This window comes from Magnolia sinica, chromosome 12, assembly GCF_029962835.1.
Source record: "Magnolia sinica isolate HGM2019 chromosome 12, MsV1, whole genome shotgun sequence".
Classification (NCBI taxonomy): Eukaryota; Viridiplantae; Streptophyta; class Magnoliopsida; order Magnoliales; family Magnoliaceae; genus Magnolia; species Magnolia sinica.
In genome coordinates, this window is record NC_080584.1 from 17,345,250 (window position 1) to 17,367,075 (window position 21,826).

The following is a 21,826-nucleotide window of genomic DNA, read 5'->3' on the forward strand; positions in this document are numbered from 1 at the left end:
CGAGTCCTCTCATGCCCAGCTCTAGTCTTGTTTGGACCGGCTCAAGCCAGACTGCCCAAAAAGACGGGTCAAGCTCGGATTCAAGATTTAAAACTTGGAATCCTTACCAAGCTTTCTTTCATGAGGTCGTATCCACTACAAAGCTTTGTAGGTTAAGCTTAACCTGCAACGTAGTGTGGGGCCAATCTTGATGTGTGCATGACATTCAATGACATTCAATCCGTCTATCATGTTCACCCACTCCTGTTCTCTTTGGGACTCAAAAATCCGCTGAGCCAAAACTCTGGTGGGCCAAAGTATTCAAAACCATGCCTAAAACCTCTAAAATTTCTTGGCGTGGGCCACCTGAGTTTTGGAATGGCCTGGTTTTCAAAATATCCATTTACTATGGTGGGACGCATCTTTTGAATGGACTGGATGGCATGTACCGAACACGATGTGTCCCACCCACACCTTATGAAATTTTTTTAATGGTTGGCATCCTTGAGCAAACTAGTCCCTGTGGTGTGGCCTGCCTGAGTTTTGGATTGGACTGAGGTTTGGGTTCCTTGGAGAAGCTGAGGGGGCGCACATGATGGATGGGTTGGATGTCATGTACACATCACAGTGGACCCCACACATAACTTTTAGGTTGGTTTCAGCCTCTTTCTCCTTCCATTAAGCAAAGAAGTTAGATGACCAAATCATTATGTATGAAGGACATCCAATCCGTCCATCATGTATTGGTCCCTCATTTTCTCTTTGTCCTGAAAAAAATCAGGCCATCCAAAACTCAGGAGGGCCCCATCATTCAAAATCATGCCCAAAACCTCTAACATCATGTTGTGTGGCCTACTCGAGTGTCGGAATGACCTGATTTTTGGAATATCTACTCATTCTGATGGGATGCGTCTTCTGAATGGATTGGATGGTATATGCCAAAAACGATGTGCTCCCACAATACATCTGAAAGGTTTTTAATTGTGCCCATCCCCGGCTCACCTGACTTTTGGGTTGGCCTGATTTTTTGCCACCTAGGAGATTATGAGGGGGCACAAATGATGGACGAGTTGGATATGATGTGCACATCACGGTGGGCCCCATACATCTTTTTGTAGGTTAATTCCAGTCTCTTTGTCCTTCCATTAAGCAAAACAATTGGATTACCAGGGGCATCACTGAGTCGGCTGAGTCAACGAGTCAACCAGGAATCAGCCGCATCGAATCGGGGCTGATCCAACCGTTGCTAATAAATTCTCATCTCTCAAAAAAAAAAAAAAAAAACGAGTCAACCGGAATCAGCCACATCGAACTGGGCCGATCCAATGGTTTGTTTATTTGGGTTTTAACTTATGAAGATTTTACATGAAAAATGTATAGAGATATTGAACTGCACTGTTGGTCTGGTCTTGCTTTCTAACTCTTTTAGGTTGGTTTTGAAAATGGCCTACAAAAACTAATCAATGTATTTGGAAGTTGGTTTTTTGTATTCCTCTTTTTTGTGGCTAAATCTAGTTTCAGCTAAAAGGGGTGAGACAACTCAGCTAGTGGTGTTTAGCTCTTATTTTGATTCATGAGCCTTTTTATAGCCTGTACAGCTAAGTTTATAAACCAATCTTTGTTGTGAAATTTGTGCCGTTCAGATAGTGGACCCATTTGTGGGTTTTAGCCGAGATATTGCAAGAAACATAAATCAAATTCATGTGGTTAGGAGCAATAGCTTGGTCCAAATGATCCATCCAAGATAGCCCTTATAAAATAATAATAATAATATCAAAAAGTCGACTTGGAGACTCGAACGAGTCTTATTTCACTTCGTATTTAATAATTAAAATGAAAATATTTAAAGTATGAATAAATATTAGAAATGGTGCATTGGGATAAAACCATAGTTTGAAATATTAGGGCCTGTTTGGGAGTGTCTATTTGGAACCCCCTGGATTTGAAATCCTCTTGTTGTGTTTGGTACCCTGGATTTAGAATTCCCTGTAATCCAAAAGTAGTTGAATTTAATTACTAAATCAACATTAATATCTCTAATTAGTGTAAGTATCTAATGTTTGATATAATGATTGTAATAAGCCCGTTGAAATATATACTTTGCCTGAAAATGATGAAATTCCGAGTCTCAGATGGGCGACAGGCACAAGATCACAGCTGAGTGACTAACGAACAATTTTTGACCGTTGATTTACATGGAAAATGTTTGGACAGCGCAGATCATCATATTAAAGTAATTATAGTGATGCAATTGATAATTTGATTGTTTTGGGATATCATTAGTGGGTCATGTGTTCAATATATTAATAGCCTAGTGATACACATGTTACACACGAAACTCTTGGAAGGCTTTCATCTTGAATTTCAAACCCCATCTTTGAGGAGATTTGAAACCCACGGTTACTTTATGTGCCAAACATACTAGGGGATTTGAAATCCCCTCAAAACCATGGTGCCAAACGAGCCCTAAGGCTCTGAGAGAAACTTGATCTGGTCATGACTGGCAAAAACTAGAGAAAAACTAGATTTGACTCAAAAAATAAAATAAAATAAATAAATAAATAAGTTGACAAAACTCAATAAAACTTGATTCGACACGCAGAACTAGACATTATTTATATATTAAATATTACTCAAAAAACTAAGGAAAAAATAAAAAAGTTTTTCACTTGCCTTTTCAAGTCCTCTCTATTCAGTTTCCTATCGAGCGGAGTTTTCATGTTTTAAAACTATCATAAGGTACGCATATTAGCAGAAATGAAAATACTATGAATGATGGTCTGATGCTTACCTACGTTTTCTTTCTTACTTGAGGCTGTAAGCTCCAACTCAGTGTGTCCTTTTAATGCAGGTAGCATCTTAGCTAACCAAATCTCCAATGCCGATTTTTAGATGCAAAATCAAACCATTGAAAGGTTCAGATCCTCAAGGAATCATGCTATGATTTATCTTTAAACCTAGAAAAAAAAAAAAAAAACTAGACCATTGTATTGTGATCTGAGAGAAAGTAGCTTACTCTTGTAAGCCCTACATAAGTAGTATTTTGCTCCAGTGACACCCATCTTAAATTAATTTCTTTTGGAGAGATTTTCTCATACTTTTTTTTTTTTTTTTTTTGAAATGTAATATTTTTGTTGCTTTATTTAGGCTCACTTTTCGGATATCAAACAATATCGAATGAATATTAATTTCATTTGAAAGCTTATTAGGTTACTTTTCCCACAAACCTAAGATGCTGAAATTCCAACTCATTATGAGAAAGTTACGGACGATTTTCCAGGCATGCATGTTGTTATGACAGAAATATGAGATATTTTTGTCATTTTCAATAATATGTTGAAATAGATTGTTAAGATTAAAAGTCAGAATGAATAATGACTGATTTAGATTAATTTACCAGGAAGATGTTCTATCACACCATATAGCTGCCATGCCTCTCCTTTCTCTGCCAAAGATTATCATTTGAACATACTAGCAGCTATATAGTAGCTATGTAGTGTGATAGAAAAGAGAGGAATAGCAGCTATATGTGTGAACCATCACAATCTATGAAGATTATCATTTGAAAGATGGTGTGATAGAAAGGAGAGGCATAGAAGCTATATGGTGTGAACTATCACAATCTATAAAGATTATCATTTGAACTATGGTGAGATAGAAAGGAGAGGCATAGCAGCTATATGGTGTGAACCATCGCAAGCTATAAAGATTATCATTTGAACTATGGTGTGATAGAAAGGAGAGGCATAGCGGCTATATGGTGTGAACTATCACAATCTATAAATATTATCATTTGAACTATGGTGAGATAGAAAGGAGAGGCATAGCAGCTATATGGAGTGAACTATCACAATCTATAAATATTATCATTTGAACTATGGTGTGATAGAAAGGAGAGGCATAGCAGCTACAAGGTTTGAACTATCACAATCTATAAAGATTCATTTGAAATATTCATCATTCATCACACGACTAGTGGGTTTAAACTATGCATTGGTTTTAATAGGCTTCTTAATTAAGTTTACTTATAAATAAAGAACTTCTATGTAGAGAAAATTAGTTATTGATTTACCAAAAAATTCAGTTTGCACTTTTTGTTTATTTATAAGATTGAAATTCTTCCGCTCAGCCGTTCGTGGAGGTCCAATTTCAAAGATTTTAGTTTTCCATTGCTGAGTCAGCTTGCAAGCCAATTTCAAAGATTTTAGTTTTCCATTGCTGAGTCAGCTTGCAAGGTGACAAAATCCAACCCAATCAACGTGATTCTTTGCTCTGTGGTATCAGTTTCTGTCAACAACTTCCGTCACCAAACTCCGTATATCACTTACTGTCGACAACTTCCGTCACCGAACTCTCATCATCCCTGACACCAGCACATGTTGCTTCTCGCAATGTGCATGATCATAATGACCTTCTACTTTTAAAGTTAACCAGGTGAGTGACTCAATTCAAATCACCATAAGTCTTGCAGGCTAATTGAGTCGAATCACAATTGAGTTTCCTTGTGTTTCCTCTCAAAATGTAGCAGGTTGGATTGATTAGGATGAGTTTTGAGCCAAATCAACTCATCTCAAAACCACCGAGTCAGGTTGGTTCACCCGAGTCCAGCTCAAGTCACGAATCATCTCAAAAAATAAGGAGATTTCGAACAGGGAGTGTGTGTTTTCTCATGAATTGGATATATGGAAGAAACAAAACCCTAATAGGAGTTGTAATTCGACTAGAACAGAAATTACCCAAAATAGCAAATTTTGCCAAAAATAGAAATGTCTAAATTAACCTTACCTGTGGATTTCTAGCAAAATAATGTTGGCCCACCCTTCATGTGGGCACATTGTAGCAAATACAGGAACAAAAAACTTTATCGAATTATCATCACATAACAATCCCTTCTAAGGCCTGACTCAGGAGAAACTGAGGATTGCTAGTCAATAGATATCAGATCCAATAATAAAACATCATAAATTCCACCACATCATACTACAGTTTGCTGGTGGGAAGACCAGCCGGCGCTGCTCTCGACCGCTTCTCCACAACCCGAGAGAGTGCTTTCACTTCCTCTTTCGGCAAATGGCGGGGTTGGCTCAGCCAAAGTCCTCCATCAACGATTACCGTTGTTCCATTGACATATTTTCCTTCAACAGAAACAGATAAGTATTTAGGTACACGACCAGAATAATGAAACAAGATAAATTGTAGGGTGATTCACCCGAGGAATATTGAAGAGTCGACATGCAGCACACGTGCGAGGTACATGACCATTGTCAGGTGGGCCACACGACCAATATACCCTGCACATGAACGTATCCACTGAGCCACATTACATTATTCTGTCCAATTTTCACATATGCATGTAGCCCACCTAAAGATGGAACCTGCGCCGTCGCAGTGCACCCCACCAGATGACTGGCCCAGAGCTCGCACATGTGCACCTCATCAGAACATGTTCTGTGGATTGCCTCTCCAGTCTCATCTCATGTGAAAGAATCGCTTTAGCATTTCTCAACACACAAACATGTGCTTCCAAGCTCCAAGGTCGTAGATGAATAAGGTACTTAGGCAGTTTAAGAATGCAATCTGTGAAATGGATTTGAATGGAAGTATATCATGAGGATGATAATTTCTAATTTATCAAATGTCACAAGGACACCCAAAAAAGTAAAGTGAGGACTGGGCTTGTATAAAAACCAGGAGATGTAATGAAAACAGCACAAGAAAAGCATTTTGGTCATCTTAACAAGGGAACTTTTTTTTCCTTAATCATTAAATACGTTTTTTTTTTTTTTTCCGTGTCTGTGTGGCAAAGGCAGACGGTATCACCACTGGTTTATTAAATGAAATAAATGAAAAAGTTACACCAGCAGACAGAACATACAAAACTTACCTTCTAAAAAAGAGTGTCTGTGTGGCAAGGGTAGACGGTATCACCACTGGTATATTAAATGAAATAAATGAAAAAGTTACACCAGCAGACAGAACATACAAAACTTACCTTCTAAAACAGAGTGTCTGTGTGGCAAAGGCAGACGGTTATCACCACTGGTTTATTAAATGAAATAAACGAAAAAGTTACACCAGCAGACAGAACATACAAAACTTACCTTCTAAAAAAGAGAACCGATCGAATGCAGGCAAAGTACCAAAACTTGTGGTACTCAACCATCTTTCCTACCAACACGCCACTTGTGTAGAAATCAGTACCATGCAAACAATAGTTTCCACCTTGAAGATCGCCTCGGACAAAAATCAGGCCATTCCGCTGATCAGGTGGCCCACACTGACAGAAAATGGAGAACCAACAGTCTGACTCGACATGCAGGTATAGGGAGCAGATTGCTTGTAACCCCGGGCATAGAGGGTTGTGTGGGATCCACAGTGATGTCCGTGACAAATCCACTCCGTCCATATGTTTTGAAAGACCACAATAGGACAGAAGCTTAAAAATCAGTCAGATCTAAAACTCAGGTGGGCCACACCAACAAAACAACGGGAACAGCAATGTCCACCATTGAAACCTTCCTGGAGCTGACCATGATGTTTGTATGCCATCCAAACCATTAATAGAATTATTACCACTCAGATAAATTGTAGGAACAAATATCATCCTGATACAACTTCTGTCATTGCCAGGTGTTCAATCCCCACTGTTCCGTGTGGTATGGCCCACAGGAGTTTTGGATCTGCCTGACTTTTAGAATTATGTCCTATTGTGGTCTTTCAAAACAGATGGACGGAGTGGATTTGTCACAGACATCTCTATGGGCCCCACACAGCCCCAGGCACATGGATATCTCTGTGCTCAGCATCTCACGCAATCTGTGCCAACCTGGTAAGCGGGTCCACCTGATTTTCGAATAGGGTGATCTTCTTGGTGGGGAATACCATCTTCATCGTAGATGTCCTACACGAGTGGCAGTTTGGCCAAAAGGACTGATCATGTGATCTGCTCTCCACCAAAAAATCTAGATACACTTACAAAGCCATCACCAGGACCAGAAAACAAAAGTCATACAACACAACCACCATTCCATATCACCACATTAACATCTAAGGCTGAAAATTCATGCCTTATTTATGAACAAACGAGATTTTCTGAAATATGCAAGATCAATATAACCGGTTTTTTGTTCCATAGTTCTGTATTTCCAAAGGACAAACTGGCTTCTCAATTGAGCTGTGCTGGCAGAAATGACAAGAGATCCAGACTGTTCATTTGTTGGGGCCTAGCATGGATGTTGTGTACCCCGATATCACACCAGTTAGGTAACCACAGACACCATTAAATAGCTTTTGAGGATTGCAAGTCAATGGTTAGAAAAACAGTTCAAACTAACAGTGAACATTCAACGTGATAGTCCTTGAATCGTGAACGAGTGCTCAATAACTAGAAGTTGCTAGCCCCACATGCAGCCTCCACATTGCACATTGACATGCAGCTACAGCATGGCATATTGAAGCTGTCTATCATGTAAGACACGCTATCTTAGACCATTTGGGCAAATAATCAGGCTGTTTAATTATTATCTAGTAGGTCACATGTACAGTTAACGGTCTAAATGCAGTCTAACTGATAGTTGAACAGCCTTTTATTTGTTGAAATGATCTGTAGTTGGTCCCACCTGATACACTGTGTGGATATATTAGAAGTACATGTGATCATGGTTGGTGAAAATCTGAAATCAGTATTGGAATCAGGTATCCACTCCGTTGAATCACACAAGATTACAACCCACAACAGCCTATTTTATGTTAATTTTGAAGTGTTATTTGTAATGCAATTAAAAATTCATCATCATTCCCATCCTGTTGTCCCAGCTGTTTGGGGTTCAGCTTTATGAATACAATTTCTCCAAAAATTCAAATGAGACTAATTCTCACGGTCGCTTGGCAGAAGTTTGAAGACCTTCTGCTCCACTACCATGGCTGGATTCCGAGAGTCTAGTAGAAGATGACCCTGAATTGCATAAAACTTTAGCCAATCTGCCTTTCAATGGTTGACCCTGAATTGCTGGGAGAAGGCTAAGACGAAGATGATGATGAATCCACTCATGCACTTTGTTGATTAGATGTCGAGGCAATTTGCAACCTCAACAAGGAAAAGATAAATATAGAATAAATCTAAAAAACAGTGTTGTCGAAATCCTACGATTTACGATTTACAATTTGAGTCAAATCTTAAGCAAAACGATTTTAAGCTTCACTTGGCTTTCATTTTATGTTTTTAAATTGGTGGGCACTTTAAAAATCATTTAGAAAAAACCTTTTTTTTTAAAAAAGAATCGTTTAGAAAAGGTAAATTATTTTATTTTGATGATTATAAGAGATTGAATTATATATATTCCCTTCAACTTTAAATTGTAGAGCTTTTTTTCTTATGATTTCTTATTTCTTAATTGGTCGAAACACCAAATTTATGCATGACTTATCTGGAATATTTTTATGGATGGTAGCGATCATGTTGACTTATATGTATTATCGAATGATGGTTAGAAATCAAAATATCTTTTTTCATCACTCCACAAAATCACATGCCGATTTCCCAACATAATTCTAAATTCAATAAAGTTAACAAGAACATAAATTATTAAAGCATCCTTTGTATGTTTTGTTAAAAAAAAAAAAATTTCTTGAAAGACAAAAAGAAGGAAAGATAAGAATTCTTTAACACTATCATGACATGGTTATTTCTTGGTGGATATTGATGGCAAAAGGATGATTGCTGAGTTTTTTAATTTTTTCTGATTTATTTATATATATTTATATTTTTAAGAAAATCATTATAAAAATTAAATAAATAAATAAAAATCTTATGATTTACAATATGATTTGCGATTTGATACGATTCAACCTCTATTACGATTTGCGATACGATGATGATTTTGACAACATGGCTAAAAAAAAATATTAAAAAACTAAAATAAGTATAAAAACAATGAAAAAAAAAAAATGAATACCCAACCTAGAAACCATAAAGGAGAAGCCTGTATTCTGTTAATACAAACTGCTCATCACGTAGGGACCCATCATCCATCGTTAATGTCCAAATTATCCCTCAAAAGGATGAACCAGATAGTCTAATTGTCAGGTTATTCCATTACATACATGTGGATCATTACCTATGCCTATTTGCAACAACCAATTAGATGATTAGGATTTTCCAAGGGTCTGGATCACCAATGATGTGGCCCACGAGATGAATAGTCCAGATCACCCAAAATCAGCACATTGAAATGGTCAACAGAGTTGAGACATTTAGAATATCTGTTTTAGTTTCTGTTTCTTTACAAGAAACCGAATCAGCTGATACCGTTAATTTGCTCACTGATTCACTGAGTAGACATATTCCTGGGGTATCTATTCACATCAAAATTCAATGTGACCCGCAACAAACACTCTGCATTGAATTTTTTGACTCAGTGTGGAACCGGCCATATTTGCAAACTATGCTTACAAGGACAAATAACAAACAAGGATTAAGTCTATTAAGGTACTCGTGCGAGTATCATAAAGTCCCACACAGACGTGTCAATGTTGCACATGAGAGTGAGATTCAGAGCATTCATTATATGAGCCCAACCAATGTTTTCCGTATCATTATCGCATAAAATATCGCACCCTTGGGACAGATACATATCAGTTATCATAAGAGATACGTTAGTTGTATTACGTAATCTATTGTTGTTGTTGGGAAAGATGGGGAAGCATTGGGAAATTGGTCGAATTTTTCAATGAAACTTCCAGGATTGTTAAAAAAGACATCAAGACACACTTAGAAATCAAAACATTATAAAATAAAATAAAATAAAATAATTTAAAAATAAAAAATAAAAAAATGCATATGATAGGTTTCCTTTGTAGGGTCCTAATCTCTGTGTTGTTTGACTGAACTGATGCAAGTATATTCAAAGACTATTCATATAATTTATAAATGTAAGAAGATACGTATGGAAAATAGAAGAAATACATTCAAAAGAAAAAGAAGAATCACTAGATCAGGTTACATATATGTTTGATTTTGTGTTTGGACACATATTGCCACCGATTTGTAAGAAATTGGAAATTTTGGATTTTTCTCAATTTTCCACAACTTGACCCATCTCCCCCAAATCTCATAATTGAAGCTCAAAATCATGATTTTTCATGAAAAACATCAAGAATCATGGATTTGTAACCATTTGAAACTAATTTAACATGATTTATGAACAAAAAAAAAAAAAGGATCGAAAATCGAAAATATTCACCGGATTGAATAGGTAGAATATATCGACAATATGCATTTCATATCGCACAAGTGAGATACAAGATATATCGGCTGATATCGTCTATATTGAAAACATTGGGCCCAACCGTGTACATGCCTGACCTGAAAGGTGGCCTTTCTGGAGGTCCGTTGGGCTAATTCATCAAATGTGAACTGTCGATAAAGCCTTTTTAGCTATCCATTTTTCAAACATTTGTTGCCATCCTGATAAGTAGCATGGCGTATTTTCAGGCCACAGGACATAAATTGTGGGGCCCACCTGATGAATGGCCCACATTTTCCACACATGAGCACATGGTAAAGAGTAGGATCCTCAATCTCTCTCGCACTGGTAGCCTCATATTCTACCAAAAAGGCAAAACCAATCCATCTAGAATAAGTGAGGTAACTAACCTGCATCGGACGCTAGGTAAAGGGCAGCCATCGCAATATCCCATTTTTCTCCAAGTTTAAACAGAGGCCTCATCTCTCTCGATTTGTTCACCACCTCGCCTGGTGCAAGCTTGCTCATCCCAGCAGTGTCTACAATGGGACCTGGTGCAATCCCATTCACTCTGATATCATAATCAGTCCCCCACTCCAGTGCTAAGGACCTTGTAATGCTATCCACAGCTGCCTGTTGGAAGGAGAACATATTAAAATAACACAGGTAAAGAAATGCGAAGGCTACTCAAGAGAATATGACATTGAATCCTACTCTCCTTAACATAATTCAAAAACCTGAATACTTGACTCGATGTCCAACTGGATCGAGTCAACTCAAAGACTCGACCGAGTTTTCAATTGACTCACGACTTACTAATTAAATGAATAATGATTAATAGATGTAAATGGTAAAGAAGTTCCTTCCATTAGGCCGACATTCAGAGCTGGTCAGATGATTGGAACCGTCAAATTTCTGAGTGCTACCATATGCAGACCATGGTAAGAAACATATGCTCAATGGATAATTTTAAACATTGATAAATATCTCTTGAATATAGACCACTGAAAAGAAAATTTCCCATGCCTCGCATTCAGCTCCTTGAAGTAAATGGGTAACGATCATCCTTTCAACATTATTAAGACCATAGACTATTTATTCTTTTTTTTTAAAGGCATCTGCAGGATCATCGGTTCAGTTCATCGAGGAATCTCTATATGATCAGCTCAAAGAAGGTAACACATGCTAATGATCCTAAGTTGAGAGACAATTGATGCCCACTAAAATGTACAAGATGCTTAAAATAAGCAAAAGGCTGTGATGTTGTTGTGCACATAGTGTTTGCTTTTATATGGAAAGCAGTAGGTTTGAGTCTCTTCAACCTAAATACCGTTTTATCACCAGAAGACCAACCTTTGACCCAGATTTCATTAAAAAGGGTGACTCAGGTTTAGTCTCCAAGTCTCATCAAGTCAAACAAACTCAGTGGGTACCGCCAAGTCCTGACAGAGGAAGACTTGCGAGTGAGTTTCACAATGACTTTGACACGAAACGTGCTCAATTTAAGATGACTCAACCAACTTACAATTCAAATCATCAAGTTTTAGAACTATGCCTCCACATGTGAAGATGTGTTGTGTGTGCAAAATCCAGGATGTTTAGCAGGTGGACCGTGGACCACACCTTGTATTTGTTGTGAGAAAGAAAAAGTACATCCAAGTGATCAGGTGGACCACACATGCATGAAAGAAATGGATGGTTAAAAAGAACTGACTGTCCACATTCAAAATGCATACATGGCCCACCCGATAACTGGACCAGCCTGATTTTCGGGCTACAACAAATCCATGATGAATGGCCTTGATCTTGCACAAAGTCGCATATGGAGAGAGCCGGACTAAAGATCCTACTATCGTACTCCCACAGGTAGCCTTAGCTAGATTCCAATGCAAAAGTGATATCCTTGACAAACCTTTGCAGCAGATACATGAATTTGATACCAAGATGCTGTATAATGCAATGTTGCACTTATATTCAGAATAATTCCACCACTAGAAGTACCCTTTCCTGGCCCACCTTTCTTCAGGTACTTGAGCGCTTCATGGCACATGGTGAATGTGCCCACAGAATCAATATCCAAAACTGAAAAGGTCAATTAAAAAGGAATTCAGTCCAAGGCTTCTAATTTAGGATTTGAAAAGAGTGTAATGAACATGCAACCAACAGAACAGAAATTATATAGTGTTTGGTCGAGCATTTTCTATATGGAGGGCCCAAATTGCAGTGCAAATCGTTTATATGGAGGAATTCATGGTACAGTAGACACCCCAAAAAATCTCTCCTACCAGATGATCCTAACTATCCAACTGGGGCCCCAGTAGATGTGTATCATTTCATCGGTTGTAATAGTCCTCATCAGACTGCTAGGATCATCTAACAGGGGATATATTAACGCATAGTCCATCCAATGATGGGGTCCATCAAATCAAATGATTCGATTAATGAAAGTGCACACGCCTATATCGTTGTCGGGCTGAACTAAAACATGCCATTTCTTTTTATTGGACATCAATGTTACCTCTTAAGAATTAATGTTCTAAAAGTTGTATTGAATCATAAGCCTCTAAGGGGAACTTGTAAAGGGGCTGAGATCACAAACCGAAAATTGCATGATTATAAGATTCTATGATTTGTGTCACAAAATATAGAAAAAAGCTAAAATAATATCAGAGAAATATAGAAGGTTGGTATGTAGTCAAACCTTACATGTTCTATCATATCACATCAAGATAATTTCAAAAGATTAACATAATACCACAACCTATTTTCTGTTGTTTCGAAACAGAAATAAATAAATAAATAAAAATTGGGCTTCAGTGTTCCAAGTACAAAAGCAGAAGGCCCCAAAGCAACAAAAGGAAAACAGTAAAAGGCCAATCGATGTCAAATTATCAGTCGCTGTCGATTGTTGGAATTTGCATCTCCACTAAGGTATATTTTGAAAAGATACAAAACTCAAAAATCCCACATACAAGTGCTTACTGAAATTTGAAGAGATGTATTGGTTTAAGAAGGCCCAAATAACCCCGGAAAGAAAACAAAGAAAGTAAATAATAATTTATAACCATGGTTCAGCCACAACCATGATCTTTGCCTTTCAATCCAATAATAAGATATGAGTTAAATCATAATATTATATTTTAAAAAAATAAAAATAAATAAATAAATAAATAAATAACTCATAACACTCAAATCATGAATGGCAAGAATTTATCCATAAATCATAAGATAATTAGGGCATGATTGGATACCATTAAAAATTCTTTTCTTTTTTTTTCGTGTTTTTCTACCGAGTCCCGATAATCGATGACACAAGAAGTGCCATGCACATGTCATTGCCTGTCCGAAGAATTACCAACGATCAAATTTAAACCTAACATTTTTGGCCTGCTCAGGCATAAATACTGCTTTTTCAATTTTTTTGAAAAAAATGTCCTTGGAGATTCTATTCGCTCAAATCACTTCAATCCACAGTTTTAATCTTAAAAGCTATAGTAAGAGTGGTCGAAATCTGTTGCAAAATGATATAGGAGAGTTTTTGGAATGAGAAAAGCGAAAAAAAAAAAAAGTGATCGTTTTTCGACCATTACGGGAGTAGCGGTCATTATGCCCTGTAACGGCCTTTATGGTCACCGTAACAGATGATACAGTCTCAAAAAACTAACTGCCCCTTTTCACCCCCGAATCGCATAACGGTCATGGCCATTACCTATACGTATTGGCCTTTACGGGCATATCTTAACAAATACGAAACACCTTGACTGGGACACATATACTCCAATCGATTGCTCTGGGATGTTTATTAGGTCCAACACACATTTCGTTAGCTACTACGCGAACATCACATGAATCGGACAAATATTAACCATTTAATCAATAGCCTTTAATTGGATAGTCAAGATCGTTTTGCACAAAAAAGGTCCAATCAACAATTTGATGCATCTATTTCTTAGGACTCATCATGGATTGCTAATGATTCTAAAGAATCACTTTTGCTAGGCAATTGTAACCATCCCACCCATCGCTCTTAGAAAAAGGTTGGCTACTTGGCTATAGAATAACACCAAATCAAGGATTGATTAAATCATCCGACCAGTGCGATATTTGCATCGTAACCAACGAAATGTGTTGTGAACCTAGTAGACAGTTATATCGATCAATTGGACTGTCCAAGTGAACCAATGCAACTACGAGGACTATAACTTAAGAATGATTTGGTTTACCAAAAGGGAGATCCCAAATGTACAACTTATTAGGCTAAGAAAATGACCGAAGATTGTGTATTTCACATCTCAAACTGATGTAGGACAATTAACCACTTGCTCTAAAAGCTCGAACTATTAGAGTATGGCGAATTAATCCATTTATCTCATAGCCCAAGCCCCACATCGCATGGGTTAGGACCTCGGCCGAACCACCCCGAGTGTGTCCCCACATCCCACGAGCTACCCCACTCGAGCCCGGTGTGAAATGCACATTAATCACCCCCAGTGAGGAGTCTCAAACACGAGACCTCCCCCGTGACCCCCAAATCACATCGGTCACCCACCCCGAGTGTGTCCCCGCATCCCATGGGCTACCCCACTAAAGCCCAGTGTGAAAATGCCCCTGCATTACAGACTGGTGCTGAGTGCATATCATGCCAACTATCTCTACATGCTGGTAAAGATACATTACCTGTTCGAAACCCATTAGGGGATAAATCTTCTGATGATACAAGAAAATTGCCTGCGGCACCATTCACAAGAATGTCAAGTCTGCCAAAATGCTTCACTGTTGCTTCCACAACTCTAGCTGCATCTTCCTGTTTGCGAACATCTCCCTCCAATCCAATAGCCTGCAACATATGTACATTGCCAAACACAAATTACATAATCTCTTTCTGCAATCAAGGCATTTTGATACAAAAGCCCAGGCATATTGTTAGCTAAAAGTAGATAAGCTAAGAAACTACCTTTAGTCATCATTTTGCATTAGGAAATACATAATCTTCAACTGGGAAACATAAATAAGAGCCCCGCATTGCTGCGAAACCAACCATTATTCTCATGAGAAAGGCATCATGAACAGGAGATCACAAAAAGTTTCTCCCATTGAGGAAACTTTCACGTGCAATTAGGGCTGCAGATGGGTCAGGTCAATCCCAATCTGGCTCCAAAATTTAGATCAATGGGGTCAGTTGAGTCCAAAAGTTCAACCAAAATTAGTAAATGGGTCAGGTCTGGGTCTATCAAAATCAACTGAACCCAAACTCTGCTGTTAAATTTGGACAATGCAAATTGCGGGCCCATTGTTGATGGAGAATATACCAAAAAACACAGCAATTGAACTACCCTAACCATTTGATTATATCCATCGAACATGGACCACTGACCATTTTATTAGTTATCATCAAAAATCAAAATTGATAGCCGCTACTAATTGGATGGCATCGAGCATTATTTGTGTGAAAACTAAATTGTAATTACTAAACCTGACCCATGTGATAAATGGTCGGCCCCGACCCATTAAATGAATGGATGGCTAACTTTTTACTTTGATTTGACCTAGACCCAACCGAATTATATTGTGTTGGGGGTCTGGGTCCAAAATCCCAACCCAATTCTTAAAATGGGTTGGGTCTGGGGTCCCCCTTGACCCAACCCGACCTGACCAATTTGCACCCCTACATGCAATGTGTGTATCTTTTTCCCATTTGGTGGGAACTAGTGACTAAACCATCCATTTGCAAGACGCCAATTGAACAATCAAGATCGTCCGATAGAGATACACATGGCATCAACCATTCAGCATGAGGTCCACAAAATGAACAGTGAACCAAAATCGCTTTTTTCTTTTCTTTTTGAAAGATAACTGGAACTTTCATTGAAAAGCGCTGAGATAGCGCCAAAGCAAAAACAAACAGAAACAAGGAAAACAAAGCAACAACAACAAAAGGATTACGTGATCCCCATCCAACCCTTTCCCACTGCCCATTCCACAACAATATCCCACACACAACTGGGTACCCAAATAGTACTTCTGGATGTGTTGCAAAAGCATCTACCATTCCTCTCACCCCAAATAGCCCACAAGCCGGCAAGGAGACAGTCTCCAAACCACACGCGTCCTCTTGCAAAGGGGTACCCTATGACGAAAATCGCTTTTGGTTTTGGTTGAGCATCAAAACCCAAGCCAAACCACCAGGGTTTAAGAAACTGTACAAAACTTTGTATCTTGAGGTTGAAATTGACTCAATCATCACCATCACCATCATCATCTAAGCCTTATCCCAACTAGTTGGGACCTGCTACACAAATTCTGTTCTGCCATACCACTATAAAATTGGATATTATGCTTGGGTATCGACTGTGTGAAACACACCCCACACATCATGCAACTGGCAAGAGGCCAGCATCCAGCCCAATACAGGTTACAGTCATAGAATACATAATGAAAACAGTCTGAATTGGACAACCATGAGCATTTTTGGGGATGGCCAGCATGTATTGTAGTTTTGTATCATCAATTCCCCAAGCTAACATATTAGTCAACACATACCATCCTCGACAGTTCTGAATCCTTTCTCTTAACAACCACTTGACTTAAATGTTTCCTATCACTGCTAGCTCCTGTAAATTTGTGAAAGTTCCTAACTCTATTTTATTTTTATAGCTTGAAAGGGTACTGGCTTGAATGGCTGTTGGAGCAAATTGCCATAGCACGCATCACCTCTATTTGTAAAAACAAGCTCACTTGCCTCAAGGATCCAGTTTGATGTACTTTCTCCACTACACTCAATGGGGACTGGGGTTTCAACACTTTTGAAACAAAGTGGTTTCCAACTTAAACTGGGTAAAATTCAAATAAGGCGTGATTTTATGATACCTTGATTCGTTTATAGTCCTAGATACCAGTATAGTACAGATATGGGTATTTCATAAATTAACCAGTTAAGCATATAGTTGGCATTTTAAAATATAATATCTACAAGAATGATATTAATTTATCTGTTATATTGCACACATATATCAAAATATATATGAATATAACAACAACAACAACAACAACAACAATGATAATATAATAATAATCTTCATCGTCATAGCCATGTTCCAAATATTTGGGGTTGCAACAATGAATCCTGATTGCGCAGCAAAAGATCAATGATGGATTGCCTATGTGAGATCAACTCTCCCCCTGCGAATTGCAACCAGGTAGAATTATCTAAACTTCACAGAAACACATACATTAAAATAAAATACAAGTTAAAGCCAGTAATGATTATATCACATAAACCATTCGCTTATTAAGGTATATTTTCCTTACGACAACCAAATGTAGCCCTAGGAAGAACTAAGAAGAACAATTTCTTGGGCCCAAGCCTGGGTCTGGGTCACATATCGGTGTTGACAAGAAATGATGAAGGAGATGTTGGATTATTTTCAGGTCCTCAAAGCAAATGTTGAATCTTTGTTAGGAATTTCATCAGGACTTTAATTGGGGAAGACAACTACAAGAACATTATGCCATAGGCCACTTCAGCCCCACTTGGAACGTTGGAAGTATTGCTTTGTTCCACCAACCATTTCTGCCACTTAAAACGCCAAATTTGTAGGATCCATCATAGATTGGCCTAAAACCCAAAATCAAATTAGTCAATCCTCACCTCTGATTTGTGGAGACTTAGTTATTGAATTAGGACCATTGGCTAAGTTTCATTGCAGCCATCCAGTAAATGTCAGTGTAATTTAGCATATTATCCATCAAAATTGAGCTTCAAAATCTAGGCAATTTAATTAGAGTAACTCATAAGCCACGTGGACAATCTCTTAGTGCCTAAATATCAACCATCACACTCCACAGCATAAAAACATATATAGTCATTTATTAAATAAATAAAAAAAATCACCGAAGTAGCTAAATAATAGACCTAAATCAAATTATTTTTAGTAATAGTACCAAATTAAACATTAAAAAATAGTTTGTAACATGAATGGACTCCAAGAGTTGGGGATGCACCAACACGGCACAATTTCAATTGCCAGACTGCTTGAAATTGTAGTTCTCAGGGAGCTATGGCACATGGTCTGAGAACCCCCCAGATTGCCCAATCCAATGGGGCCCACAATGGCCAGCAAATGGACAGCAAAAACTAAAACAGCCAATCGGACCACCAGGATCCTCCATTGGAGGGATGCAAATTTCCTACAACCACTGTTACAAGGAGCCCATGTAACCAAAAGCTCTACAGGACCCACCATAATAATGTCTGAGATATCTACTTAGTCCATCCATTGTGCCAGCTCACGTAGGACGTGAGCCCAAATATCAGTCAAATTCAAAAATCAAGTGGGCCATAGCGCAAGAATCAATGGAGATTGAATGCCTACTGCCAAAACCTCCTTCCCGGGGCCCACAGAAGCTATGGATGAGGCTATTGTTCATGTTTTCCATTCATTGTGGTGGAAGTCACCATATGAACTGATTGGATGGCATATAGACAACGTGTTGGGCCCCAGGAAGGTTTCAGTGGTGGGCGTTTCCCACTCCTTGCTGTGGTATGACCCACTTGAGTTTTGGATATGCCTCATTTTCAGGCTCATGCCTTAACATGAGCTGGTGAAACCGATGTACGTAGCGGATGTCACCCGGGGACGTAGTTTCACTGGTGACCCCAACCCTGGCCAGATAGTTGGTGTCAAAGGCTCTATGGCCCCACCTTGATGTATGTGTTTTATCAGTGATGTCCATACATTTTTCAGCTCATTTTAGGGCATGAGCCCAAAAATGAGGCAGATCCAAAGCTCAAGTCAACCACACCACTGGAAACAGTGGTGATTGAACACTTACAGTTGAAAATTTCTTGGGGGCCACAGAAGTTTTGGATAAAGCTGATATTTGTGCTTTCCCTTCACCCAGTGTTACGTGACTTTATGAACAGGTCGGATGGGAAATAAACATTACGGTAGCCCCAAGAAGTTTTCAACAGCAAACGTTCAATCCCCACTGTTTCCTGTGGTGTGGTCCACTTGAGCTGTCAATCTGCCTCATTTTTTGGACTCATGCCCTGCTGGAAAAATGTTTGGACGGCGTGGATAAACACATACATCATGGTGGGGCCCACAGAGCTTTGACACCAGCTAAACCACGTCCAGTCACCGGACATCGCAGTAGGAACTACAGAACTTTTCATTACACAGGCTCCCTAAATACAGGTAGGAAGAAATCCACGTCCATCAGAAACAATTCCTGAGCCGGTGCCGACCAAACCACCGGTTGGGAATCACTGCATACAGCAGAATTTCCCAAGGACTACAATTTCGCGTAGTCCCGCGGATACCAAACCACACCACCATAAGAAATTCCCAATTCATCACGAAATCAATAATAATAATAGTAATAAAGCAAAAAACTCTTCTAAAATGTTGATTTCTGGTAAGAGATGGAAAATTTTAAAAAACGAAATTAAGAAAAGAAAGAGAACCTGAATTCCCAATGATCGGAGGGCAGAGACGGCAGAATCAAGAACGTTCCTACGGCGGCCCATGATCGCGACGGCCGCACCATGCTTGCCGAATTGGACGGAGATCTCGAAACCGATACCGGAGCCTCCGCCGGTCAGGAGCGCGACCTTCCCTTTCAGAATATCTGGTTTGAAAGGAGACTCCATTCCTCTGAAATCCTCTCCTTACTCTGTCTCAGTTGCAGAGAGAGAGCTTTTGAATGAGGGAGAATATGCGCAGTGCGCCCGGCTGCTTATTATAGTGTGGGTCTTTCGCGCCACGTGGCACTCCCAAAAATTAGGAGACCAATCACTTGTAATCTTACCGGACGCGAGTTTTGTAAGCATGTTGCCTGCCGGCCTCGTGGCCATCGTGATACGTGTCTTATGTGTGCGGCTTCGGTGGATCCCTGACTGTGGGGCCCGCCGTTCTGTATGTGCCTTTCATCTACGCCGTCCATTCGTTTTGACAGCTCATTTTAGGGCATGATAAAAATAAATAAATGAAGGACATCCAAATCTTATGTGGCCCACACCACAGAAAATCCAAAACAGTTATCCATCGTTGAAATCTTCTTGGGAGCCACTGGAATGTTTATTTGCCATCACAAAGACATGGATAAAGGGACCACACAAATGTCAGCTTATCCAAAACTTCTATAGCCCACGGGAAGCTTTCAATGGCTAATCACCACTATTTGTTTCTTATACAAATCTACTTGAGGGTTGGATGTGCTTCGGTTAGAACCGTACATGAACCAAGTTAGCTTGGTTAAGTTGCTCGACTCAACTCAAAAAGCTCGATTCAACTCAAATCGAAATTGAGTTTGAGCTGAGCTGAGCTGATTATTTAGGCTTGAAAAAGCTATAAGCTGAGTTGGAGCTTGTTCGAGCTTGAATTGACTTAGATTGAACCCCAACTTGATATGAACTTGGATTGAATCAATTCGAGGACTCGGTTATTCTAATAATGACGTTGCTCACCAAGTGCTTGATAAAATGACTCAATGAAGTGTTGTTTCAAGTGCGTATACTCTTCATGGGAATAATTTACTACAATATATATATATATATATATATATAATAAAATACCATTTAATTTTGATTTTAGTGTTGCCTATATGTTTGATGAAATATTTGTAAATTGTTGCTGCTATTTTGTATACTATGAGAAATTAAAGGTGCACTTTATGTGTTTAAAAAATTACTGCATAGATTCAAAGTTTGCTCAAACTCACCTGAGCTGTTGACCGAACCGAGTCAAGCTAGCCAGTCATCCTCAAGGACCGAACCGAGCCGAGCCGAGCCGAGTTCAAGCTGGGGTCAGCTACTAGCCAAGCCAACCGAGTTGTGCCAAGCTTGACTCGGTTCAACTTGTGTACAGCTCTGGCTTCAATTTTGGCATCCGGCCCTTAAATGATCCGGCAAAATGAATGTACAGTGCTGATGTAATGTGTTGGGTTCCACCGTATAATATTCCATACTTATCCAAGTGCCCATTTTAGACCTTGTATTTTGGAATGCATTCTAATCCAAAGTAACGATTATATTTTTGGAATTTATAATTGTGTTTCACAGCTTCTTATTGGAATGCACTTAAATCCAAAATTCGGCCTTAGATGCCACGGACCAAAATGGCTTAGAATTGTTTCAAAAGGAATTTGAATTTGACCAGTAAAATCAACTTTAATATTTTAAATTAATGTACATGAATAATATTTACCAGAATAATTGTAATAAATATATTGAAATATACACTTTAGCAAATAATGAGAAAAAAATTAAATCTAAAATGAATTAAACCACACCATAGCAGATGGTAGGAATGGAATGGCACGCGGACCGTTAATTTTTAGAAGGATACGGATACGTACTGACCCTGCGACTAGCCAATGACTAGTGGTTGGTGCTCTATGGGCCCCACCATGATGTGTGTCTTTCATCCATGCCGTCCACCCATTCTTCCAGATTATTTTATGGTATGAGTCCAAAAATGAGGTTGATCCAAATCTCAAGTGGACCGCACAGTGTTGATTGAAAGCCCTAGGAGGTTTTTAATGGTGAAAATTCAATCTGATATATATTTTTTCCCTTCATCAAAGTCTGTATGACCTAATCA

The 21,826-nt window shown here is 38.7% G+C and overlaps 1 protein-coding gene and 1 long non-coding RNA gene across 2 annotated transcripts; both read right to left on the reverse strand.

Annotated features, from left to right (window-relative positions):
- Nucleotides 1-4,746: 4,746 nt before the first annotated feature.
- Nucleotides 4,747-19,940, reverse strand: LOC131221031 (peroxisomal 2,4-dienoyl-CoA reductase [(3E)-enoyl-CoA-producing]). Its single transcript, XM_058216108.1, has 5 exons — nt 19,690-19,940; nt 14,901-15,060; nt 12,136-12,305; nt 10,634-10,856; nt 4,747-5,114 (listed from the first exon to the last, which is right to left on the reverse strand). The coding sequence occupies exons 1-5, from the start codon at nt 19,873-19,875 to the stop codon at nt 4,960-4,962; spliced, it is 894 nt and encodes a 297-aa protein (XP_058072091.1). The 5' UTR covers nt 19,876-19,940; the 3' UTR covers nt 4,747-4,959.
- Nucleotides 5,341-6,330, reverse strand: LOC131221032 (uncharacterized). Its single transcript, XR_009158946.1, has 2 exons — nt 6,081-6,330; nt 5,341-5,863 (listed from the first exon to the last, which is right to left on the reverse strand). It is a non-coding gene; the product is annotated as an uncharacterized LOC131221032 (long non-coding RNA).
- Nucleotides 19,941-21,826: the final 1,886 nt, after the last annotated feature.

What these genes read in the sequence shown, in the direction of transcription:
- LOC131221031 (XM_058216108.1), bottom strand. Translation starts at nt 19,875, where the DNA reads ATGGAGTCTCCTTTCAAACCAGATATTCTGAAAGGGAAGGTCGCGCTC. An exon ending in CCCTAATGGGTTTCGAACAG is followed by an intron (nt 12,306 to 14,900) that starts GTAATGTATCTT and finishes TGACCTTTTCAG; the next exon opens with TTTTGGATATTGATTCTGTG. An exon ending in TTCATGTATCTGCTGCAAAG is followed by an intron (nt 10,857 to 12,135) that starts GTTTGTCAAGGA and finishes TCCTTCCAACAG; the next exon opens with GCAGCTGTGGATAGCATTAC.